Below are 27,460 nucleotides of genomic sequence, written 5' to 3'. Positions count from 1 at the left end.
CCGCTGTGCCGTGCGTGTGATCATTGCTTGTACAGCCCTCTCGCAGTGTCCGGAGCAAGTATGGTGGGTCTGACACACCGGTGTACAAGTTTTAGTTGTGTCGTCAGTGTAAAGGCGAAGTGAAGGACGGGATACAAGTTGTAGTTGTGTCAGGGGTTTCGCCCGCAATATAGCAAGTACACATTCGAAAATGTCGTACTGATACTAGTGCTGGGAAACGAAAAAAGATCGACAGACGAGAAATTTCTATTACGTACTTCACAACACGAAAATACACAAATTGGTGGAAAAAAACAGTGAAATATGTCAAAATAGTGAAATACAGTGAAAGAAGCTAATGGGAAAGTGAACTTAGCACACGGAAATATCGAGGAATAACCGAAGCTCGCCTAGACAGACAGTAACGGAAATTACATACCCACAAACAGACAAATCCATTCCTATAAACAAAAATAAGACACTAAAAATTGTTGTACAATAACAAACTAATACTGCAAATTACCTCAATATCATTACGAATAATTATTTTAATGTACAATGATAGCGTTTATCCGGAACACAGAACTGTTTTATTATCTATGCCTCAAAGTGAAGACATTACTATCTATGACTAATGTATGACGTCACTGGTCAAAGCCGACGGGTTGTATCCCCTGCTTCACTAGCATGGAGGTAAGAATAGAGGGAGACGCCGTGACGTCACAGCTATGAAGCCGAGGGTAGCCATCTCAATCCGACCAAAACATTGCTGCTGTAAGCTTGTGTGTATAGGCTTGTCGCTCGCTTTTGGAAGGATTTTGCGTTATTATGGTGACTTGTGTGGTGTTCGGATGTACGAATCGTTCTGATAGTGATGCGAAATCGAAGGGAATAACATTTCATGTGTAAGTTGTCTCGTTGTGATTTTACAACTTCATTGTGAATGAACGTGTGCTACATCGATACTTATACTATAGCGTGTTTTTCTCCTGTATGATTTTAATTTCCTAAAAATGGAAGTCGGAAAGCTCTGTGGGAGAATGCCGTGAGGAGGAAGAATTGGCGTGCGTCTAAATGGAGCACTATATGTTCTCAGCATTTCCGAGAAGAGGACATAGACCGAACTTCCCTTTCAACAGTAAGGCTCCGAGAAAATGCTGTACCATCAGTTTTCCCTACACTCCCAAAACATTTGCAAAAGGTATGTTAATTCAAAGAATTAAATTCTTAGTTTTCAAGTTCACGTTTCAGTATAATACGTACGTATCGTCGATAATCGAAGTGTTGAGTAACTCACTTTGTCTTCATCATGTACCAAATTAAAAGCTAACACTACATTAACTGGCGTAAAGTACACGCCTAAACAGGACACTGTGTAGATTTGCCATTCTATGTACCGTATTTCAGTAAATATTGGTGGTAATGAACAGTGTTTCCCATTAGTGCAACGTAACTGAAATGTCCCGGTACGTATTACAAACAAGATGTATTTATGGGGCTTTGGAGGGAGGGTATAGCTAACTTAGTTTTCAGTTTCTATTATTTAGTTTGTGATACATGTTTATTACTGAATTAACAAAATTGTATCGTTTACATTGAAGACTAGCTATTCGTAATATTACATTAAAAACTATTTTTAATCAGAAGAGACGCGGAATTTCGCCTTTACGAGATTTTATTTTAAACAAAAACTTTGAAACAACCAATCTGATGACGTTACATGCGTATATGGTGCAATTAGCGACTGTAATACACGCAGCGCTATAGCACACTGGCAATGTTTTGGTCAGAGTGTCATGGCAGCAAGCCACGCCCCCATGGCTTCAAAACGTAGTACGGCTGGGATACGTAGCGCCACCTCCCCTTATTCTTACCTCCATGTTCACTAGACCCCGCGCGGCTTCCCCTGTCGGAGGTTCGAGTCCTCCCTCCGGCATGGACATGCATGTTGTCCTTAGTGTTAGTTTAAGGTAGATTAAGTAGTGTGTAAGCCTAGGGATCGATGACATCAGTAGTTTGGTCTCATAGGAACTTCGACAAATTTCCAAATTTAAACATAAAAACGATTGTGGCGACGTCATTTATCCACGGCGCCAAGAACAACGGGTGAAAGCTGCAGCTGATAGATATTTATCTTTGCCGTAGTCGGCTTGGTTACGAGTTGTTTATTCTTGTTAGTTTTTGATCTGTGCTTGGAAAATAAAATGTTTTCTCGTCTCATGAAAAAGCTGTTACTTCATAAAATATAAAGGCTCCCATAGTGGTGACCCCGAAAAATCGTAGCAGAAGCATAAAGAAAATATATATACCGACGAGAATAATGAATTCAGAGACAAAAGCATGGGGCAGTGGAATCAAGATTGAAGACTACAGTCTGTTCGACCAAGGATCGCGGTCCACGCCCTTTGATTCGCCACAAAACGGAACGACAGATGTTAACGCAAAAGATGGGAGTACCTACGCGCGACACGGAAATATTAAGCTTTCCGCGTTCTGGCCGTTCGCCCCTGAGCTATGCGCGCAATTCGCGAGACAACTCAGCGTTAGAATGAGAAACATCAAAGCCACTAACCCTGTCGGACATGGAGACCGGAGAGTGTTTGTACATAAAGACCTGCAAGCAACGTCCCACGTGTGGCTTAGGGATGATACGGTGCGCCCGCCGCTTGTTTCGCCTTACTCTGGACCATACAGGGTAATCACAAGAGGAAGCCACAGCTTGAGAATCGATAAGGATGGTAAAGAAGAGACAGTCTCAATTGAGCGGCTTAAACCTGCTTACACCGAAGAGGGTACACTCCTTCCTCGGTCTGCAAAATCACCCTCAAACGTGGAGGCCAAAGAAACAGCAGTGAGTCTCGCCGAGCCCTCGGTTTCAGAAGAGGACAACGAAGCAGCAAGTGCAGGACAGGAGCAGCCATTGCCTGCACCAGATGTTTTCACGAGAGCTGGTAGAAAAACCAAGCGCAAGTTTCCCCACACACCTGGTGCACCCGGTTTCAAAAGGAGGGGGGCTGATGTGGCGACGTCATTTATCCACTGCGCCAAGAACAGCGGGTGAAAGCTGCAGCTGATAGATATTTATCTTTGCCGTAGTCGGCTTGGTTACGAGTTGTTTATTCTTGTTAGTTTTTGATCTCTGCTTGGAAAATAAAATCTTTTCTCGTCTCATGAAAAAGCTGTTACTTCATAAAATATAAAGGCTCCCATACAATTATAACACACATTTAACAGGCAAATAATAAGCTCTTAACAGCTCAAGACAGGCCAGCTACAGCAATGGTAAGCGCAAGAAAAAGAAAGAGAAGAAGGGCATATGCCACTTTTTGTTGCTAGAATACATAGTTTAAAAGAAGGTGGCGTTTACCACTTTTGCTTGTTCGCTACTAGTTTCGGCCTTCTAGGCCATTCTTGTGATTTTGTGGCTCTGTTCAGAATAGAAAATATTATATTACCTTCACGAACAGATATTATAATGATGGGATGTAAACTTGCCTTTACATGAAATAGAAAACTATTCCTTACGCACTATTCCAGTGCCTATGACTGTGGTGGTGGGAGTTAAGGGCAGTGTTTACAGTTGTCATTGTAGCAACGACAAAAGAAGAACGTTGACTAAAATCCTTCAAATTACAAAGGGAATGACTTACCTCAATCGTCATCGATGTTGTCATCATGAAAAAGTCCATTTGATGTGTATGCAACGGGGAGCACTCCCTTTTTGCCATAACCTGGGAACCTGGGCAGACTCTGCCTACGTCACGCAACAATATGGGTAAAATGTGACACGCGTCGACTTTTTCTTGCAACAGAATGGAAATACAAATACAAACAAGATAAGTTGGTCTCTTTTCTCTTGGACGTCCTTCTCCTTTAACGGAAATTTCACTGTTTTCTACAACCTCTCGATGTTTTGCGTGTTGGCACGGGTATCACCAGAAAACACGAACTCTTCACAATCCCAGATAGCACAGTAAGCCGTTTTCAAACTTGTTTCCAGATGTAAAGTTCAAGTACATAAGCTTGATCAAAGCTGGAATATTCAGGCCTGTTAGTTGGATTCGAGCTTGAAACAAACATCAAAGTTGGCAGAGTTCAAGCTATATTTCAAGCTTGACTTATCAAGTTTGGCTCCAGCTGTATCTACACACGTGGAATACAGCCTGGTATTTACAGCTTGTTTTAAGTTATATAATTATTAATCTGAATTTATTGAACCTAATTAATTAAATAAATATCAGAATGAAAATGGTGTGAAAAAAATTATCAAGACATTTATGTTTAAAAAATTTTATTTTCAAAGTGTTTAAAACTGTTTTATTTCAAAATTTAATTATTCTGAAGCCCCTCCGGCCCCAGCACACAGACCAGAGCAGGATCAAATTTTGCTGCCTTCTGCCGGTATAATGATCCTGTAACAGGTAAAAGAAAATGTTAGTCACACCTAAACATAACAAATGTAAAAAGTTGAAACTGATCAACCTAAATATGAAAAGTAATGTTACGCTTATTATGAATATGCTTAACTTTTGCCAAGCATGAGTCACAAGAAATTTTGTGTCCATCACCACAGAAAGAATTAACAGCTTCAACAAAATCTCTCAAGACTGATGGCGTAATAACAGATTGCAACTCTGATTTTACTGTTGTCCCAACTTTAAGACTTCTTTGACTTGAATTTTTTGAGTATGTTTACTTTGTACAAGAGTGTCATACTAACGGGAAGAAATTTCATATTACCGCAATTAAAGAGCAGTCAAAGCTACGTAAATAAAAAAGACTGACACCTATGTAGTGACCGGTTCTTGATGTACTTTTTCCCGTTCACCATGTCATTACTATTTGTATTCACAAAGAAAACTTTTCGCACTTCACGATTATTCATTCATGGTGTGACACACGCGAGTACTTACAAGTAAACAAATGGAATAGGGCGATATATATAAAAAGGCGAGATTTTAAAAAGGTAAAATAACATTAATTTATTGGTGCCACGTACTAAAGAGCTAGTTTAAAATGACCTCTTTTTACTGAACAACTTGTAATATGTATTCTTAGCTGGTAATTCATTTCACTTTCATCCAGGCTCAATTTTTCTACGTAAAAGAATATGATATTTCTTTACGTTACCTAATAGTATTTAACATTTGTAATATTAACGTACCACTAGAGAAAAATGCACCAACATACCTGTAATACACTATATATCCTCTTCAGACCCGGTGTACCGAACTATTTTCCAGTATAAAACAAACTTCACAACAGTCAACAATCATTAACGCGCGTCACAGAGGTAAAATGGCCATAAACCTAGCAGAGTCAGTGCAAGGCTTATAAACGCTTGTGGTGCTTCCCGTGGACGTCTATGGAAGCTATGCTGCGTGCGCATCTGCTGTACAGCCTTCCAGGGAAATTACAGTCTATTTCAAGCTTAGGAAAATTATTTTAATTGAAGCTAAATTTTTACAGCTTGATGTAAACTGAGTAACAGGTTGATTTTTCAATCTTGAATTTTCAACTGAACCTAAACTCAATATCCACCTTGAAATAAGCTGTGTAACAGGTTGATTTTCCAATCTTGAATTTTCAACTGAATGGTTAATGAACTCATGGTTGAATCCGAATCCTTCTGCTTTTAGTGTCTTGTAGGACTGATAGCCATCTGTAATGACTTTGTTACTGGGCGTATAAAGTGCTTTATCAAACCGACTGAAGTTCCCTTGTCTCTGGAGAACACGACAAAGCATTTCCGGGGCTCTCATTCTATGCCACTGAATACCCAAATATGTTCGATTTCAGTCTGTGAGAGTCGTCCTCTCTGGTTTTTTCCTTCTTGCTATGTGCGACTCGTCCACTTCAACAACTTTATTTGGTCCGCCGATCGGTACACTGTCGATCGTCATTGTTACATAACAAACTTCTCCGCAAAACTCGGAATTCTCACACACTGTATTAGCAGGTCACTTTCTGATGCTGTTGCTTGCAGGGTGTACTCTCTAATCCAGCAAGATACAAGAATTATACTGGTCTGGGTAATTTCCAAGACTGATTGCCTATCGAAGTTGTGTGGTCCAAACGATACATATCGAACGTGCGATCGTAAATCGATCATGCGACTCTGGTGGCGGGCGTTATGAATATGTTAACAGTTGTCATACAGCAACGACAAAAGAAGAGCGTTACAAAAATACTTGTAATTGCAAAGGAGACGACTTACCTTACTCGTCGTCGGTGATGTCGTCATGTGAAAGTCCATTACGGTGATCTGGATGGATAATTTGGAAGAGTCGATTCCTGATACTCGTTCATTTTCCGCACTGTCCGCAATGAAACTGTAACGGTATTTCAACATCGAAACTGTTCTTACGAAGTTTTATACACGTCGCACCACCACAGTCTACACCAGGGGCGGGCAGGAATCCTGCACATGTGCGGTGCACTTGCACGCGTGCAGTTAACAGGTGTTCTGCGTGCACACAGGGGCAAGCTGGCCACCCGCTTATCTCCCCTCCCCACCATACCTTCTCTCCGCTTCTTCCTCTGTAATACGTTTTGTTTCCTGGCCTGCTTTATTGAGTGAATGAATAAGGTTAGCAGGAGTGCTTGAAAGAAATCATGGTTTGAAATAGTACCTATTACCTACGATATGTTTTATTTAATTATCACAGGTGGAGTTTACGTTTAATATCTGGAACAAAATTTCTACATACAGAGAAACACAAACAGTTACGTAAATTTTCATCACTGATGTTTGCTCTTAACCGAGACTTATTAATTCAGCGAATGGTTTTCCAGCTCTCGCTATATTAAGCGCAGTCTTATAACTTGCACATACCGCTGGGCTGTTATTGTTGTCGTCCTGAAAACTTGAAAACAGTGCTCCATAAAATTTTAAGTCGGTTAGATGAGAGACATGACGAGAGAAAGTCGCAGATCTCTCGTGACAACAGCAACTACGACAAATTCAAATGGCTCTGAGCACTATGGGACTTAACTGCTGTGGTCATCAGTCCCCTAGAACTTAGAACTACTTAAACCTAACTAACCTAAGGACATCACACACATCCATGCCCGAGGCAGGATTCGAACCTGCGACCATAGCGGTCGCGCGGTTCCAGACTGTAGTGCCTAGAACCGCTCGGCCACTCCGGCCGGCCAACTACGACAGATTCATCTGGTATCGTCAGCAGATCGCTCTTCTTTAGCTCAGTCAATTCCCCATCCGCTCAGAATCCGACAATAAATTGTACTCGTCCTTGTGAAATTTATTATAATGGCCTCCAATACTAAACTTCCGTTGACCAGCGAGAATACTGCCACATATTAAACATTTCGAATTTTCACGTTTTTGCACAAAGAAAAAATGATTCTCCCATTACTTTTTAAAAGATAGCAAATCTCCACTTCTCCGTTTCTTGAAATGCAACGTCCACTACATAGTGGTCGCTTCGCATCAACGTCCGCAGCTTATCCTGGCACTACACTGCCGCAACCTGCCGGCTGTCGCCACAGCCCCATTCGACGGCTGCACGCGAGCAGCACACGTGCAGCGCTGTGCGCTCGTGAGCCACGTGCAACGTTTGCCCGCCCCTGCTCTACACAGTCCCTCCTTTCGCCGTCCTGTAGTATTCCATATTCGCGACAAAAAGTCGAACAATTTTCTACAATTTCTGGATAAACATGGAATTAGATTTTTCCTTATGAGAGAATCAGCCGAAGGAACGTCAAGAACACCAGACATCCCTCTCTCTAACGACATAAATCGTCTGAGTTTCCCTAGCAACTCACAAACAATTCACGGAGGTATGTAATTTAGAGCAACTAAGGGACGACAGAAAACAGATAAAAATGACGATCACAAATAATTGACCATAACGCTCGCCACCGGAGTCGTATGATCGATTTACGATCGCACGTTCGATGTGTTCCGTTTGGACGAGGCGACTTAGATAGGCAATTATTCTTGGAAATTACCCTGGTCTGGATTGATGATTTTGAATAGTCATGAAACGCCCCCTTAGAAAAATTTAAAAACGGACAGTGCTGGAAAATCTCTTACGTTGTTTGATTTTCAAACAGCTGAGCAAAACTAAACGTACTCAGACATTTCTCTCTTTAGTTATTCTGATCATCAGTAAACTGGCACACAATATTTTTAGCGCAACACAATCTGACTTTCAATAATCCCCACAAAAGAATGGCCCTGACTAACAATAACCTATACCTTTCATGAATCACTTACCTCACAAAAATCTTCGTTACTCGAACTACTGTAATACAGCGAGCGCCAATACTGACAGCTAAACAAAAGATTCAAACTACTGAAGGCACTAACTACTGATAGGCATAGTTAGCAAATCAAAGATTTTGATAGAGAACAAACAATGTATTTACCTTAATAGTGTTCAAAAGTCATCATATATATATATATATATATATATATATATATATATATATATATATATATATATATATATATCATCTCCCAGTACCTACTGCAACCTACATCATACTTACTTACTTACTTATCGCGAATGGACCCAGAAGGATCACGCAAAGCTTTCTGACGTCGTTTCTTCCATACTTCTTTCATTCGTTCTCCATGTTTTCTTTTTCTTTCTTCTGTCCATTTTGTTCCTGGTCTCTTTAGTGCTTCCTTCTCCGACAATACAATCCACTTTTCCACCTTATTTCTAAAAGTTTTTCTATCTTTGACATCTTTAAGTTCAATATTTGCTTTTTGTAAATCTAATTTTACTTGGCTAATCCATGGTGTTGTTGATTTGACTTTTTCTATGTAAGTGAGAATTCTGTTGGTGAGTCGTGTGGGGGGAAGTCTAGTGACATGTCCATAAAATTTTAATCTTCGCCTTCTTATGTCTGCTGCCAGGTTTGATATAGTTTCTGTGGTTCTTCTTGATTGTATCCGGTATCCTTCTTCTGTTAATTTTGGACCTAAAATCTTTCTCATAATTTTGCGTTCTTCTTTTAGTATTTTTTCTAAATCACATTTTGTGTGGAGTGTGAGCGTTTCACTAGCATATAGTGCTGCTGGCTTAATTACTGCGCAGTAGTGTCTGATTTTTGTGTTCGAGGAGATGCATTTTTTATTGTATATTTCATGTGTAATACCATTTGCTCTCTTCATTTTCTGTTGTCTGTTCTTCTGTGCAACTTTCTCTCCTCCGGTTGGCTCCAAAATTTCACCTAGGTATTTAAAATGTTTTACTCTATTTATTTTTCCATATTTTGTGTTCAAACTGTGTATATGGAATTTCGTACAGAAAAATTCTGTCTTTTGAAACGAAATTTGTAAACCTACTTTATCCGCGCGTTCCTTAAGGATCTCTATTTGTTTGGTGGCGATTTCTTCATCATCTGCAAGTATGGCCAAGTCGTCCGCGAATGCTAAACAAGATATCTCCACGTTGTCTTTGGTTCTACCAAGATGGATTGGTTTCCAGTAGGATTGATTTTTTAATTCTTTTTCCCATTCCTTAATGACTTTATCCAGGACTATATTAAACAGAAGTGGAGATAGCCCGTCACCTTGACGTACTCCAGTTTTTATGAGAAAAGGTTCAGAGATTTCTCCCCTGAATTTAAGTTTACATACAGTGTCTGTCAGTGATTCTTTGATAAGCCTTAGTGTTTTGGAGTCAAGTCCAAGTTCCTCTAAAATGTTAAACAAAGATTGCCGGTCAATTGAGTCATAGGCTTTCTTAAAATCTACAAATGTACAAATTATGGGGGCATTTCTAATTGCTTTGTGTTTTAATATTGTCTTTAAATTAAATATTTGTTCTATGCATGAGCGACCGGGGCGGAAGCCTGCTTGATAATCACCAATTTGGCGTTCCAGCTGCTCTTCTGTTCTTTTCAGCAGGCATGTTGAGAGAATTTTGTAGGTGACTTGTAAAAGTGAGATTCCCCTGTAGTTATTGACATTTGTTCTGTCTCCTTTTTTATGTAACGGGTGAATAAGGGCACATTTCCAATCCTCTGGTAATTTTTCTGTTTCCCATATTTTTGTTATTATTTTTGTGAGCTCTTGCAACGTCTTTGGTCCTAGGTTTTTTAATAGCTCTGCAACAATGCCATCTTCGCCAGATGTTCTATTATTTTTTAAGTTTTTAATGTGACATTTGATTTCTTCCTGTGTTGGTGGTAATGAATCCGGTTGAGCGTTGGCACTGATTTCTTTGGGAAACCTTAAACTAGGTTCTGGGCAATTTAGTAGGTTAGAAAAATATTGAGCCAATACTTGACAGTTTTCCTGGTTTGTTAGGGCTAATTTACCATCTGGTTTTCTGAAACATAAATTTTGAGGGATATATCCTCGTATTTTATCTGCGAAAGTTCTATAGAAGTCTCTTGTATTATAGTTTTAGAAATTTTCTTCTATGGCATCCAGTTGTGCCTTTGTGTACTTCCTTTTTGCTTGCCTAATAGATTTTGAAACCTGTTTTCTAACCTCGTTAAATAAATGTAGACTTTCTTGTGATTTTTTACTGTTATATTCTTGAAATGCCTTTTTTCTCCTTTCCAATGCATTTTCACAGTCTGAATCCCACCAAGGGTGTTTGAATATCTTTTTCAAGGGAATAGTTTCCTTAGCTATTCGCGTGATTTTAGAATGAAATTCTTCCCATGTGTTTACCTTTTCCTTCTCCCATTCTTCTTTTACTTTAGATTCTTTAATCTTCTTGGTGTCATATTTCTGTATTTCTGTTTTCTTCTGATGACTTCTTCGTGCTGTAAACTTGATTTTAATTCTAGTTAGGTAATGGTCTGAATCAATGTTTGCTCCTCTGCGTACTTGGACGTCGTAAATTTCTTTTTGTACTGGGTATGAAATCGCCACATGATCTACTTGAAACTCGCCAATTTGTTGTATAGGAGATCTCCATGTCTTTTGTTTTCTTGGACATTTTCTTAGAGATGTTGACATTATCTTCAGGTTATTCTGCTTACATAGTTCGACGAGCCTTGTACCATTTTTATTGGTAAATTTATGTGCAGGATATTTGCCTACGGTTTTTTGGTGGATTTTCTCTCTACCAATTTGGGCATTAAAATCGCCGAGTAGAACTTTTGTATCATCTTTTGGAATCTTGGCCATTATATTCTCCAAATTTTCCCAGAACTTTTCTGTTTCTATGGGGTTTTTCTTGTTGTCTCCGTTTGTGGGAGCATGAACATTAACCATTGTGTATGTTTTGTTGGCACATTGTAAGCGCATCGTCATTATCCTATTATTTACGGGAGTAACTTCCTTGATGGAGCTGAGCACGCTCTTGTGTATGATAAACGCCATCCCGAGATGGGGGGCTCCTCTTCCGATTCGTTTATCCGTCTTGCTCTTAAAGATGCGATAGTTGCCATAATCTGATGTTTCTTCATCTGTAAAACGTGTCTCCTGTAAAGCTAGTATTACTATCTTTTGCTTTTCAAGTTCTGTTGTAAGGTTTAGAAGTTTTCCTGGTTGGATTAATGTATTTATGTTAAAGGTTCCAATGTATGTCGGTGTTTTAAGTGGAAGTTTGCCAGAGAGCTCCGACTTTCTCTGATGTAATCGTGTAAGTCCAGGTTCCCCAGAATCCGAATTCCTGGTTGCCATCTGTTGATGGGTGGATTGGTTACCACCTGGGGTAATGTTGTTATTACTTGCACGAGTCATACTTGCTTGTAATCAAGTTGGTCCAGTGTTTCCACTGGGTGTTTAGAACCAGGGATTGTTAGTTCCTGGCGCATTACGACCAGCCGCACATTGTGTGAACAGACGCTGACCAGGATGCCGATGGTTCCCACTTCAGACGCGTCCTGGATTTGGGTGTTGACAGTGCTTATTGTAATGGCGGCACTTACTCGCCATGACACAGCAACGTCTTCGGGTTCTGTGGTTTTTGAATGAGTGTGACCCTTGCCAAAAGTCACCCTCCCACACCCTCGTGATGCTGCCGCCTCGGTCCGGGACTGCTTATTTGGGTTTCCCCTTATTCGCAGCTGTCCACCATATCTGATGGATCGTTCGCTATCCGCCACCTGCGACCCGCCCTGTACCTGAGGCTCGGCTACATCATATATATATATATATATCAGTTCATGGCATCCGGTATTAAAAATTTCGTTTTTCTGACGGAGACAGTCCAGATCATCCGCTCTCAAAACTCGCCATCTCTCTCCCCACATCCACCACTGCTGGCGGCTCACCTCCAACTGCGCAACGCTACGCGCTGTTCACATCCAACTGCCCAACACTACAATGGCGAATATTCCAACGATGCCAACCAGCCACAGACTGCACACAGCACAGCCAGTGGTTTTCATACAGAGCGCTACATGGCGTTTGTTGTTTTTGTTAAGGTCTTCAGTCCTGAGACTGGTTTGATGCAGCTCTCCACGCTACTCTATCCTGTGCAATGCCAACCAGCTACAGACTGCACACAGCACAGCCAGTGGTTTTCATACAGAGCGCTACGTGGCGTTTGTTGTTTTTGTTATGGTCTTCAGTCCTGAGACTGGTTTGATGCAGCTCTCCATGCTACTCTATCCTGTGCAAGCTTCTTCATCTCCCAGGACCTACTGCAACCTACATCCTTCTGAATCTGCTTAGTGTAGGACTATTCATCTCTTGCTCTCCCTCTACGATTTTTACCCTCCACGCTGCCCTCCAATGCTAAATTTGCGATCCCTTGATGCCTCAAAACATGTCCTACCAACCGATCCCTTCTTCTAGTCAAGTTGTGCCACAAACTTCTCTTCTCCCCAATCCTATTCAATACCTCCTCATTAGTTACGTGATCTACCCACTTTATCTTCAGCATTCTTCTGTAGCACCACATTTCGAAAGCTTCTATTCTCTTCCTGTCCAAACTGGTTATCGTCCATGTTTCACTTCCATACATGGCTACACTCCATACAAATACCTTCAGAAACGACTTCCTGACACTTAAATCTATACTCGATGTTAACAAATTTCTCTTTTTCAGAAACGATTTCCTTGCCATTGCCAGTCTACATTTTATATCCTCTCCACTTCGACCATCATCAGTTATTTTACTCCCTAAATAGCAAAACTCCTTTACTACTTTAAGTGTCTCATTTCCTAATCTAATCCCCTCAGCATTACCCGATTTAATTTGACTAAATTCAATTATCCTCGTTTTGCTTTTGTTGATGTTCATCTTATATCCTTCTTTCAAGACACTGTCCATTCCGTTCAACTGCTCTTCCAAGTCCTTTGCTGTCTCTGACAGAATTACAATGTCATCGGCGAACCTCAAAGTTTTTACTTCTTGTCCATGAATTTTAATACCTACTCCGAATTTTTCTTTTGTTTCCTTTACTGCTTGCTCAATATACAGATTGAATAACATCGGGGAGAGGCTACAACCCTGTCTCACTCCTTTCCCAACCACTGCTTCCCTTTCATACCCCTCGACTCTTATAACTGCCATCTGGTTCCTGTACAAATTGTAAATAGCCTTTCGCTCCCTGTATTTTACCCCTGCCACCTTCAGAATTTGAAAGAGAGTATTCCAGTTAACATTGTCAAAAGCTTTCTCTAAGTCTACAAATGCTAGAAACGTAGGTTTGCCTTTTCTTAATCTTTCTTCTAAGATAAGTCGTAAGGTTAGTATTGCCTCACGTGTTCCAACATTTCTACGGAATCCAAACTGATCTTCCCCGAGGTCCGCTTCTACCAGTTTTTTCATTCGTCTGTAAAGAATTCACGTTAGTATTTTGCAGCTGTGACTTATTAAACTGACAGTTACCAACAGATAGATACCAACATAAAAACCTAAACAGCGTACTTACAGTCAAACCATGTATTTTTCCTGATAGTCGTTCTTTTATTACAGTTTCCACAGTGAAATTGTGAAGGTATTTAACTATCACAACTCTTCTTGAAAATTTTTACAGACTTACCCTCAATGGAATCTACACACTCTCTCCTTTCGTCATCCGGCATTAGTCCATATTTCCGACAAAAATTCAAATTATTCTCTACATTACATAAGCATGGAACTAGATTCTTCCAAGTTAGACAATCAGCCGAAGAAACGATTACGACACCAGACATCCCAACTCACTACCGACATAAAACGTGTATGTTTTCGTAGCAATTCACAAATCGTAGTAACTCACAAGTAATTTATCATAAATACCGCCTCCCTCAGTCGCGTGATCGATTTAAAATCGCACGTTTGATATCTATCGTTTGAAGCCTGCACCTTCGATAGGCAGACATTCTTGGGAATTACGGCGTCTTTAAATTCGTTTCTCTTTGTTTTCGTTCACAAATGCTGTCTTTTTGTTTTGACAGCTTGACATTTACAAACTATAAAAGGGCTATACTGGTCAAAGGGTAAAGCTAAGCATGAAACAAATAGAATAATAATTTCAGGTACTAACAGAAAGTACAACACCTCATTTACATTGGCTTCCAAAACCGGCTTTCGTAAACCAATTTCCCAATACCGCTTGCGGGTGGTCATGTTGTTGTTGTTGTTGTTGTTGTCTTCAGTCCTGAGACTGGTTTGATGCAGCTCTCCATGCTACTCTATCCTGTGCAAGCTTCTTCATCTCCCAGTACCTACTGCAACCTACATCCTTCTGAATCTGCTTAGTGTATTCATCTCTTGGTCTCACTCTACGATTTTTATCCTCCACGTGCCCTCCAATACACACACACACACACTCCAAAATCGATTCTGGAAATTTACTTATAGTTGCAGGTTTTCCAATTCCACAATCGATTTTTGCTTCCATTTAAACGCAACTGGTTTTGAAATGTGCTTGGGTTGGCAAGTTACGTCTTGCTTTCAGAATATTCGGCTAATATGGACTGACTGTCCAGTGAAGGAGGAGCTGAAATATCAGACTGAGCATGAAGCGATCTACCTGTAACATTTACGCGAAGAGAAATAACGACTGTGTTGACTGAGTCAGAAACTGGAACAGCTGCTTTCCAGCTTTAACTCTACTGGCAAATCCGCTTCAGACTTTAACATGAAAACACGACAGTAAAAAATACACTACTGGCCATTAAAATTGCTACACCACGAAGATGACGAGCTACAGACGCGAAATTTAACCGACAGGAAGAAGATGCTCTGATATGCAAATGATTAGCTTTTCACAGCATTCACACAAGGTTGGCGCCGGTGGCGATACCTACAACGTGCTGACATGAGGAAAGTTTCCAACCAATTTCTCATACACAAACAGCAGTTGACCGGCATCGCCTGGTGAAACGATGTTGTGATGCCTCGTGTAAGGAGGAGAAACACGTACCATCACGTTTCCGACTTTGATAAAGATCGAATTGTAGCCTATCGCGATTGTGGTTTATCGTATCGCGACATTGCTGCTCGCGTTGTTCGACATCCAATGACTGTTAGCAGAGTATGGAATCGGTGGGTTCACGAGGGTAATACGGAACGCCAACCTGGATCCCAACCGCCTCGTATAAGTAGCAGTCGAGATGACAGGCATCTTCTCGGCATCGCTGTAACAGATCGTGCAGCCACGTCTCGATCCCTGAGTCAACAGATTGGGACGTTTGCAAGACAACAACCGTCTGTACAAACAGTTCGACGACGTTTGCAGCAGCACGGACTATCAGCTCGGAGACCACGGCTGCGGTTACCCTTGACGCTGCATCACAGACAGAAGCGACGGCGATGGTGTACTCAACGACGAACCTGGGTGCGCGAATGGCAAAATGTCTTTTTTTAAGGATGAATCCAGGTTCAGTTTACAACATCATATCGGTCGCTTTCGTGTTTGGCGACTTCGCGGTGAACGCACATTGGAAGCGTGTATTCGTCAACGCCATACTGGCGTATCACCCGGCGTGATGGTATGGGGTCCCATTGGTTACACGTCTCGGTCACTTCTTGTTCGCATTGACGTCATTTGAACAGTGGACGTTACATTTCAGATGTGTTACAATCCGTGACTCTACCCTTTATTCGATCCCTGCGAAACCCTACATTTCAGCAGGATAATGCACGACCGCATGTTGCAGGTCCTGTACGGGCCATTCTGGATACAGAAAATGTTCGACTGCTGCCCTGGCCAGCACATTCTCCAGATCTCTCGCCAACTGAAAACGTCTGGTCAATGGTGGCCAAGCAACTGGCTCGTCACAATACGCCAGTCACTACTCTCAATGAACTGTGGTATCGTGTTGAAGCTGCATGGGCAGCTGTACCTGTACACGCCATCCGAGCTCTGTTTGACTCAATGCCGAGGCGTATCGAGGCCGTTATTACGGCCAGAGGTGGTTGTTCTGGGTACTGATTTCTCAGGATTATGCTCCCAAATTGAGTGAAAATGTAATCACAGGTCAGTTCTGGTATAATATATTTATCCAATGAATACCCGCTTAACATCTGCATTTCTTCTTGGTGTAGCAATTTTAATGGCCAGTAGTGTAGTTTCCGAAATTCGGTTTTCGTTTTTCGGGCGATTGTCACATGTAAATGTAGTGTAAGTCGCGGCCTCCTGCCTCGTATTTCTTACCCGTTGCGATAAAGGCCGGTTCCCACTAGAGCGCGGCAGCGCGGCGTGCGGCAACGGCGGCGGCAAGCGTTTCCCGCTTTGACGCGGCGGCTCGCGGAATTGGCGTTCCCATCTGGAAGCGGCAGACGCTAGCGGTAGCCAATGACGGACAGCTACTGAGGTACGGGGCGGGACCCACTGAAACGCCCGGTGCGTTTGATTAACTATATCTTACACCTACAAGAAGGAAAGACGAAGTTGGGTGAAGACATACCAAATTTTCATTTTCTGTAGAATGTACTCTTTCACATATTTCATTATTCATGTTTTCTCATTTCACCATAAACACATTGAAACAATCAATGTACGACAAAAGAGATTATTCAGATAGTTAAGCGAGACAAAAATTTAAAATTTGATACGGTAGCAGGTACAGGAAAACAGTAAGAACACAAAGGGATGAAAGTGGAAGCCACCTGGTAGAATTTCGCACAGAGCATAATGTAATCATCGCCGGCACCTTGCTTAACACTCATGAAAGAATAATACATATTTGGAACAAAGTTTTCGAAACCAGATTTTAAATTAGAAGACATTTTCCCTGTGCAGACGCAAACCTACAATACTTTATTGGTTACGATCTGCAGTTTACAACCAAAAATACAGTAAACGATAGCAAATTAAGGAAATGGAACTTGAATAAGTCAAGAACCACAGTTATTCGATAATCTTATTTACCGTAATGCAACGACTGACTGAAACAGAGGAAGGAATCCGCTAGAATACGAATGGATATCTTTGAGAGAAGAAGTGGTGAATGCAGCAGAGTATGTTAACGGGAAGAAGGTACAGTAGAAATCGTTAGATAAAACGTGATATATTAAATTTGACAAGAGGGAAAATTATAAAAATGCAGCAAATAAAGTAGACCATGGGAAACAGAAATGTCTAAACATGACGTCGACAGAAAGTCCAAAATTGCAACGCGATTTTGCACTTGGAAAACATAGGGGAATGAAAATGAGAAAGAACAAAGAAAACTTTCCTCAAAGGAGAAGCAACTGTCAAGAACTCATTTGGCAAGCCAGAACTAAGCAAATAAGAGAAGGCTAGAAAGTGGAAGGAATATGTAGGTAGGAGAGTGGGAGGGGTTGTGCAAACTAACATAAGCACAATGTTAGATTCCTGTGAAATGTCTGAACACGCAAAGCAATACTGATCCTACCACTTAGATAAGTAGACACACTGAAGAACTGCGAAACTGTGTTTATAGCATTTGCATGTTTAGAGAAAGGTTTTGACAATCTAAATGAAAACATTCTTTGAAGCTCTGGAGATGTCAGCGATAAAACACAGGACCACAAGATTATCTACAACTTGTACAGAAACCAAACTGCATTTCTAAGACTTCAATGACTTGAAAGGGAAGCAGTAATTGAGAAGGTAGAAGTAGAGATGACATAAAATGAAGACTGTCAATAGCAAGAAAGCGTTCTGAAAAAGAAAATTTGTTCACATCGAACATAAATTATAATGGTTGGATACTATTTTACAAAGGTATTTGTGTGGACTGCAGCCTTGTATGTAAGTGAAACGTGGACGATGAACAGTTCTGTCACGAAGACAATGGACGCTTCAAAACGTGGTGATCAATAAGAATGCTGAAGATTAGATATGAGGATCGTGTAACTAATGAAGAGGTACGGAATTAAATAGAGGAGGAAGAGGAAATTACGGCACAACTTTGACTACAACAGGGGTAAGTTGACAGGACATATTATGAGGCGTCAAAGAGTGAGGACAAAGGGGTTGGGTGATAGTATTCTGATAATAATCATCTGTTGAAATGCTATTCTACTATTTTATCTATTAATGTAAGCAGTGAATTTACTCTTCCATGCACTCCTCCACAAAACATTTAAACCAAAACTGAAATCAGCTGAACACCAAATCTTTCAACCACTGTCTGACAACTACTGGATTCACTTTCAACTTTCTATAACTATCACTGACTAGCCACACGCACATACAGATATAAGGAGAACAAAAATAAACAAACATTAGTTTTCAGCATATAATTCTGCAGGATGGCAACATGTACATAAACAAACCAGACAGGAAGGGACATGAGGTGAACACACTGTAGTTACGACTTCAAATCAGAGTTTTCGGTAAAACGTCTACTGCTAGTGACAGAAAAAAACAGAGCGAACATGAAAATGTGCTTATGTTCCATAATCTAAGTTTTAGTTCAACCTCCAGCATGTGACCAGGTGAAGGGAAACGTATATGTCCGCCTGTCCGCCAAAAACTCGGTTCACTGTAAGTAATCAGTCATTCACGTAAAAAAAGATGTGAACTGTTTTATAATCTGCATGTATCACATATCAAAACAAAACTGAATCATTCTAGATTCCACCGAAGGTGCCTTAAAGTAAAAGGCGAAACGCGTCTTCAATCAGTGAAGTACACTGGATAAAGAAAAAAAAGTTTCTTACTTACCAAAGGGAATAATCAATAGCTGTAGATATTTAGTAAATTACATCTTATGACATACCAGCAAATTAGTTTCGGTTTAACTTCTCATTCCACATTCTATTAAATGCTGTTTAAAAAAATTCATCTATCCCTTCTGAAAAACTGTAGTTACTTTCATATCTCGGTAGATAAACAGATTTAGGATATTTATCATGCGACGAAATACATGACTTTTCACAAGTTATCGTTTGCAAAAAAACACGTTTCGATTTCTTGAACCGTTTACGAAATTTGCGGTTGATACAACCACATGGTTTACGACGAGCAGGACGAAGTACCGGTCGCGTCGCGAGCGACCCGCGCGCGGTCACCGCACAGCCCGTCCGCCGACATATCATCCAATATCTCGAGAACGGTGATAGCTATCGATCTGCTCTCAGCTTTAAAAACAATTTCGATATGTTGACTAAATTTCATACACAATAATGTATTACCTAAAATGAACTGTACGCAAAGTCCACGCAATGCGTTTTTACCTCTGCACACTCATTAAAATTTCGTGTAAAGGTTTACGTAAATGCGATACAGCAAGTAACCACAACGAATAACGAAAATAAATTCCGTCCTTTATCGAGAGAAGATATCAGGCTGTAACATACCCAAGAATCAAATTTTTCTGCCGAATAGTTTCCTTGGAATCGGATGATAAGTATTTCATTGCTGCCGCCGCGTCCGCGCCAGCGGTTCGGCGAAAGTTCGTGTGGCCAGGGGTTCCGTTCCTGACGTCACGCTCAGCGCGTTCTGTGATTGGCGGCGCGCACCTGGAGCGCGGCACGCGGCAGCGGAAGCGGTTCGACATGGTCAAACCGCGACGCAGAGCCCGCCGCGGCGTGCCGCTGACGCCGTTTCCATGGCAACCACGCCGCTGACGCGCGGTTTTGACGCGCGGCAGCCCTAGTGGGAACCGGCCTTAACAGCGCGCCAAGTGGGGCAGCAAGTTGTACGTAAAGTTCTGTGGGATGTTGTGAAAGTGAATGCCAATCAAAATTGTTTATATAGTTTGCAGAATAGTTTTCTTTCAAACGGAAGCGTATGTAGCGCAAGAAATTGCAGCAACAACAAGAAGAAGACACCACATTTGTCTTTTCTATGCCTCTTGAGAAGTATGAAACGGTACATTACAGGACAGTTTACTTCTCTCGTAATCTTAAGATACTCAAGAATCTCTTTTTATTTTACGAACAAAAAATGGCTAGTAAACAGCAAAAGGCCTGACATTTCGAATAAAGTTATTGTACATCTACTCAACAATGTGAAGTTTTCTTCACTACAATTTTAGTCAAATCATTGTATGTGGAACGTAGGAAACTTGTGTGGAACGTGAACCTATACGATATAAAGTAAAGAATAAGCCATCACAACTTTAACTGAAGGTATAAACACACGGATGTGATAATAAAACGCATAAAACTATCCCAACACATAAGAAACCAGTTCCATAATTGGGTAAATGTTCCACAATGGACCCTCCTTGCATTTTTCAATACGGCGCGGACGTAAATAGCAGTATTCGCTATTGGTCAAATTGTTACCACCACCAGATTTGCTGCTTTCACTTTCGTTGGCTTCGTCAACTCTCAACCAAATTGTTACCTTCCAACCTTACCTAGACCTTGGGCTATAATACAGACCAGTCTTTTAAGACAGCAAAGATTTCAGGGGGGTTTCAGTATGGAGCTGTAGCCCACAATTGATGCCACATCTGAAACATAAATGGCAAGAATTTCAACACATTCGTTTTTGAAGCAAAAGTAATTACATTTACAGTAACATTCATGTAGTAAGAGGAGAGTGAAGAGAGAGAATGTGTGAATCAGTGGATACCATACTGGTACGAAGTTGTTACATATCGAGGAAAGTAGCTATCATAAGAAGAACAGGCAATAATGGAAATATATCATTTTCATGCATACAGTACGTGTTTATATTGTCTTGCTTTCGTCAGAATAAGCTGCAGTTACGCACTAACGACTGTGCTGTCAGTATGATTGTATATTTCTTTGTGTAGTTGAGGTAGGTAAAATATAGTAAGAAATAAAACAGTGTGGAAGATGAAGCAAAAATAAATAGTCTGAATGTTATATTCTAAACAAAAATTCAATTCAAAAATTGCCCTGACATCTCTGTGTTGTAAATGACATGCTGAATTCATACAGACATAATTTTTTTTAAAAAAGAAAGTACATAGGCCTATGTAATCTAAAAAACAACAAAAGCTGATGGCAATATATTTCTAACCCACATAAAATTTGTAAGTATATATTCCAGAAACAATAAAAGAGAAAACACACTGATGATTCATGGCCTAAAGGTGAAATGTGTTTGAGGATTAAACAAAATAAAAATTTGTGTTCTCGCAAGTAGTTGGACCCTCTTGAATTCATTATTATTTCCTGCAAGCATTGGAACAAAGCTTAAAATTCCCTTACATATCTTACTGTATTTTGATGTCATGCTTGGATTCTGTATCCCCGTGCTGATTGTATGTTACTCCTGTCATTGCAGCGTCAGTGCTGATCGGCGGTCGGTTGTCTACTGTGAAGGCCTGGCATCGACTACCAGCAGTGCCATAGGGGAGACATTCAGCACGCTGTGGGCACGCTTCACAGACAGTGTGACCGCCCCCAATGAGAAGAACACCCTCCTGAATGCTTTCGGCTGCATCACCCACGAGGCAACAGTCCACAGGTAAGAAGAAGATGCTCTGACCACTGTACACAGACTGATCTGACGCCACATGAAACAAGCTAAAACCTTTCCCAAAACCTTTTTTTCTGTTTAATGGCATTTGTTCAATCCCATAGAGCCTGCCATCACAACTGCCTACTGTCAATCTTTAACAGGGTGGTCCATTGATCGTGATCGGGCCAAATATCTCAAGAAATAAGCATCAAACGAAAAAACTACAAAGAACGAAACTCATATAGCTTCAAGGGGGAAACCAGATGGCGCTATCGTTGGCCCGCTAAATGGCGCTACCATAGGTCAAACGGATATCAACTGCGTTTTTTAAAATAGGAACCCCCCATTTTTTATTACATATTCGTGTAGTACGTAAAGGAATATGAATGTTTTAGTTGGACCACTTTTTTCGCTTTGTGATAGATGGCGCTGTAATAGTCACAAACATATGGCTCACAATTTTAGACGAACAGTTGGTAACAGGTAGGTTTTTTAAATTAAAATACAGAACGTAGGTAAGTTTGAACATTTTATTTCGACTGTTCCAATGTGATACATGTACCTTTGTGAACTTATCATTCCTGAGAACGCATGCTCTTACAGGGTGATTACCTGTAAATACCATATTAATGCACTAAAAGCTCAAAATGATATCCGTCAACCTCAATGCATTTGGCAATACGTGTAACGACATTCCTCTCAACAGCGAGTAGTTCGCCTTCCGTAATGTTCGCACATGCATTGACAATGCGCTGACGCATGTTGTCAGGCGTTGTCGGTGGATCACGATAGCGAATATTCTTCAACTTTCCCCACAGAAAGAAATCCGTGGACGTCAGATCCGGTGAACGTGCAGGCCATGGTATGGTGCTTCGACTACCGATCCACCTATCGTGAAATATGCTATTCAGTACCGCTTCAACCGCTATGTGCCGGACATCCATCATGTTGGAAGTACATCGCCATTCTGTCATGCAGTGAAACATCTTGTAGTAATATCGATAGAACATTATGTAGGAAATCAGCATACATTGCACCATTTAGATTGCCATCGACAACATGGAGGGCAATTATCTTGCGTCCATAATGCCGCACCATCCATTAACCCGACAAGGTTGCTGATGTTCCACTTGTCACAGCCATCGTGGATTTTCCGTTGCCCAATAGTGATATTATGTCGGTTTACGTTACCGCTGTTGGTGAATGACGGTTCGTCGCTAAATAGAACGCGTGCAAAAAATCTGTCATCGTCCCGTAATTTCTCTTGTGCCTAGTGGTAGAACTGTACACGACTTACAAAGTCGTCGCCATGCAATTCCTGGTGCACAGAAATATGGTACGGGTGCAAACGATGTTGATGTAGCATTCTCAACACCGATGTTTTTGAGATTCCCGATTCTCGCGCAATTTGTCTGCTGCTGATGTGCGGATTAGCCGCGACAGCAGCTAAAACACCTACTTGGGCTTCATTATTTGTTGCAGGTTGTCACTGACGTTTCACATGTCGCTGAACACTTCCTGTATCCTTAAATAACGTAACTATCCGGCGAACGGTCCGGACACTTGGATGATGTCTTCCAGGATACCGAGCAGCATACATAGCACACGTCCGTTGGGCATTTTGATCACAATAGCCATACATCAACACGATATCGACCTTTTCCGCAATTGGTAAACGGTCCATTTTAACACGGGTAATGTATCACGAAGCAAATACCGTCCGCACTAGCGGAATGTTACGTGATGCCACGTACTTATACGCTTGTGACTATTACAGCGCCACCTATCACAAAGCGAAAAAAGTGGCCCAACAAAACATTTATATTTCTTTACGTACTATATGAATATGTAATAAAAATGGGGGTTCCTATTTAAAAAAAAAACGTGGTTCATATCCGTTTGACCTATGGCAGCGCCATCTAGCGGCCAACCATAGCGCCATCTGGTTTCCCCTTCCAAGCTAGACGAGTTTCGTTCTTTGCAGTTTTTTCGTTTGATGCTTATTTCGTGAGATATTTGGCCCGGTCACTATCAATGGGCCACATACATATATACATGATGTCACGGCTAACTCTGGCACCAGCAGGAACTAAAACATTCCTCAGGAAATGTTTTGCAGCCTGCTCGTGACTTTAATACATCGCAATCTTTTAGTCCAATCTCTTTTTCTTGATACACTTTGAACCATAAGAAATCACCTTGACGAACACCAATGTTAGTTAGTTACCTAGTTATTTTCTTGTTTCACAGATTATATTGATGATAAATGTTATGCTGTGGAATGTGTCGGTTGAACAAAAGATTTGAGAAATAATTTTGATATATACGTATCGTATCCCATGCAAGCAAAATTTTGCTCTACATCTTGAACCAGTGTTTAAGGCCATATACACTGAAACACCAAAGAAACTGGAATAGGCATGCTTATTCAAATACAGAGATATGCAAAGAGACAGAATACGGCTCTGCGGTTGGCAATGCTTATATAAGACAATGAGTGTCTGGCACAGTTATTAGGTCGGTTACTGCTGCTGCAATGGCAGGTTATCAAGATTTAAGTGAATTTGAACGTGGTGTTACAGTCGTCGCACGAGTGATGGAACACGGCATCTCCGAGGTAGCGATGAAGTGGGGATTTTCCCGTATGACCATTTTACGAGTGTGCTGTGAATCAGCAATCTGGTAAAACATTTAATCTCCGACATCGCTGCGGCCAAAAAAAGATCCCGCAAGAGCGGGAGCAACGACGACTGAAGAAAATCGTTCAGTGTAACAAGAGTGCAACCCTTTTGCAAAATTGCTGCAGATTTCAGTGCTGCGCCGTCAACAAGTGTCAGCGTGCGAACCATTCAACAAAACATCATCGATATGGGCTTTAGGAGCCGGAGGCCCACTCGTGTACCCTCGATGACTGTACGACACAAAGCTTTACGCCTCGCCTGGGCCCGTCAACACCGACATTGGACTGTTGATGACTGGAAACATGTTGCCTAGTCGGACGAGTCTTGTTCCATATAATATCGAGCCTGGGGACGTGTACGGGTGTGGAGGCACCCTCATGAATTCTTGTACCATGCGCCACTCGTGGTGGCCGAGCGGTTCTAGGCGCTTCAGTCTGGAACCTCGCGACCGCTACGGTCGCACGTCCGAATCCTGCCTCGGGCATGGACGTGTGTGGTGTCCTTAGGTTAGTTAGGGTTAAGTAGTTCCAGGGGACTGAAGACCTCAGATGTGGTGCTTAGAGCCATTTGAACCATGTACCATACATGTCAGCAGGGGACTGTTCTTGCTGGTGGAGGCTCTGTATTGGTGTGGGGTGTGTGCAGTTGGAGCGATGTGGGACCCCTGACACATCTAGATACGATTGTGGCAGGTGACACGTACGTAAGCATCCTGTCTGATCACTTGCAATCAATTCATGTTCATTGTGCATTCCTACAGATATGGACAATTCCAGCAGGACAATGTGACACTCAACACGTCCATAATTGCTACAGAGGCTCCAGGAACACTCTTCTAAGCTTTAACACTCCCGCTGCCCACCAAACTCCCCAGACATGAACATTATTGAGCATATCGGGGATGCGTTGCAAAGTGCTGTTCAGGAGAGATCTCCACAACCTCGTACGCTTACGGATTGGTTAATAACCTGCAGGATTCATGATGTCAGTTTCCTCCAGCACTACCTCAGACATTAGTCGAGTCCATGCCATGTCGTATTGCTGCATTTCTGCGTGCTTGCGGGGCCCTACACAATATTAGGCAGGTGTACCAATTTCTTAGGCTCTTCAGTGTAAACTCAGCCTCACATATCCACAGAACAAGGAGGCTTTGTTAAGAAAGAGGAACTCACTAACTGATTCTCAACATACGACAAACTAACCGAGAAATTGCGAGAGTTCTGTGTTCCAGTCTTCATCTGCTTCCTTGACTATAGGAAATCTTTTTACTGTGTTGTCTGGCAAAAGTTGTGGCAGATACTTGCAGAGTTCGGTGAACCACCACAGTTGGCAGCACTGATTGGAACTCTATACAATACTCACCCCACAGCTGTGAAGACACGTGCTGGCAGTCTGATTTCTTCAGTATATCAAAAGGTGTCAGACAGGGTTGTGATCTATCCCGCCAACCGTACAACATCTACGCAGGACGTGACATGAGGAATGCTCTTGATGGTTGAACTAAAGGCATCTCAAATGGTGCTAGAATTATTAACAGCTTCCAATTTGCTTATGACACTGTGCTTTTCCCGAGCAGCAAAGGTGACCTTACTGAGCTCTTCACAAACGTAAAGGACATCTGTCTATCATATGGATTGGATCTCAATCTCAGTAAGTCAAAACTCACGATCATTGATCGAGGAATACAGGTTGAACTCACAGGTCAATTAAAGGGACTGGGAGTCATGCTTTCTTTCATCTATCTTGGGTCAACCATCTGTGATGTGGGAAGTTTTGAAGATGACATAAAAAAATGGATCACGCTAGGGTAAGTGGCTATGAAGAAGCTCACCAAGATGTGCCAGAACAGAGCAATAAGGAACACCACAAAGGTACGGCTTGTTGAAACACTCAAGTTTTCCATCTTCTTTTATGGTTGTGAGACACGGGCCCTTAAAGCCAGAGACAAAAAGCGCATTGACGCATCTGAACATTGGTGCTGGTGCAGGATGCTATGCATAAAATGAACCGAAAGAAGAACAAATATGTGATTATTGATCGAGGAATACAGGTTGAACTCACAGGTCAATTAAAGGGACTGGGAGTCATGCTTTCTTTCATCTATCTTGGGTCAACCATCTGTGACGTGGGAAGTTTTGAAGATGACATAAGAAAATGGATCACGCTAGGGTAAGTGACTATGAAGAAGCTCACCAAGATGTGCCAGAACAGAGCAATAAGGAAAACCACAAAGGTACGGCTTGTTGAAACACTCAAGTTTTCCATCTTCTTTTATGGCTGTGAGACACGGGCCCTTAAAGCCAGAGACAAAATGCGCATCGATGCTTTTGGAGATTGGTGCTGGTGCAGGATGCTGTGCATAAAATGAACCGAATGAAGAACAAATGTGTCTATTATTTAGCAGCTCAATACGTTCAGGCACCTTTCTTCTCATGTCAGCTGAAACATTCTCCAGTTGTTTGACCATAGAGAAAATAACCACGGAAGGGAGGATCGAGGGCAAGAGACCGGCGGGAAGAGGAGGAAGCAGATGAATAGATAAAATCAACAAGATTTCTGGTGTACCTCCTCAGCAGGCTCTAAGGAAAGCTGGTAACCATCCAGAATGGAGACACTCGGTTCATGGCCTCATGATGCTCAGCAGAGAATAATGACTTGTGATGGTGACACATACACTACTGGCCATTCAAATTGCTACACCAAGAAGAAATACAGATGATAAACGGGTATTCATTGGACAAATATATTATACTAGAACTGACATGTGATTACATTTTCACCCAATTTGGTTGCATATACCCTGAGAAATCAGTACCCAGAACAACCACCTCTGGCCGTAATAACGGCCTTCATACGCCTGGGCATTCAGTCAAACAGAGCTCGGATGGTGTGTACAGGTACAGCTGCCCATGCAGCTTCAACACGATACCACAGTTCATCGAGAGTAGTGACTGGCGTATTGTGACGAGCCACTTGCTCGGCCACCATTGACCAGACGTTTTCAATTGGTGAGAGATGTGGAGAATGTGCTGGCCAGGGCAGTAGTCGAACATTTTCTGTATCCAGAA

The 27,460-nt window shown here is 41.5% G+C and overlaps 1 protein-coding gene across 1 annotated transcript in view; it reads left to right on the top strand.

Moving 5' to 3' along the window:
• The window catches only part of LOC126427989 (aminopeptidase N-like), a 126,880-nt gene that overhangs the window by 62,147 nt on the left and 37,273 nt on the right, over nucleotides 1–27,460 (top strand). The window contains exon 8 of the mRNA XM_050089874.1: nucleotides 21,535–21,717. Coding sequence (XP_049945831.1) covers nucleotides 21,535–21,717 — 183 coding nt within the window. The remainder of the gene's footprint in view (nucleotides 1–21,534; nucleotides 21,718–27,460) is intronic.

The sequence above is a fragment of the Schistocerca serialis genome, chromosome 12 (assembly GCF_023864345.2).
Source record: "Schistocerca serialis cubense isolate TAMUIC-IGC-003099 chromosome 12, iqSchSeri2.2, whole genome shotgun sequence".
Taxonomy (NCBI): domain Eukaryota; kingdom Metazoa; phylum Arthropoda; class Insecta; order Orthoptera; family Acrididae; genus Schistocerca; species Schistocerca serialis.
The sequence above is the reverse complement of the archived record's forward strand: the minus strand, read 5'-3'. Positions and strand labels throughout refer to the sequence as shown.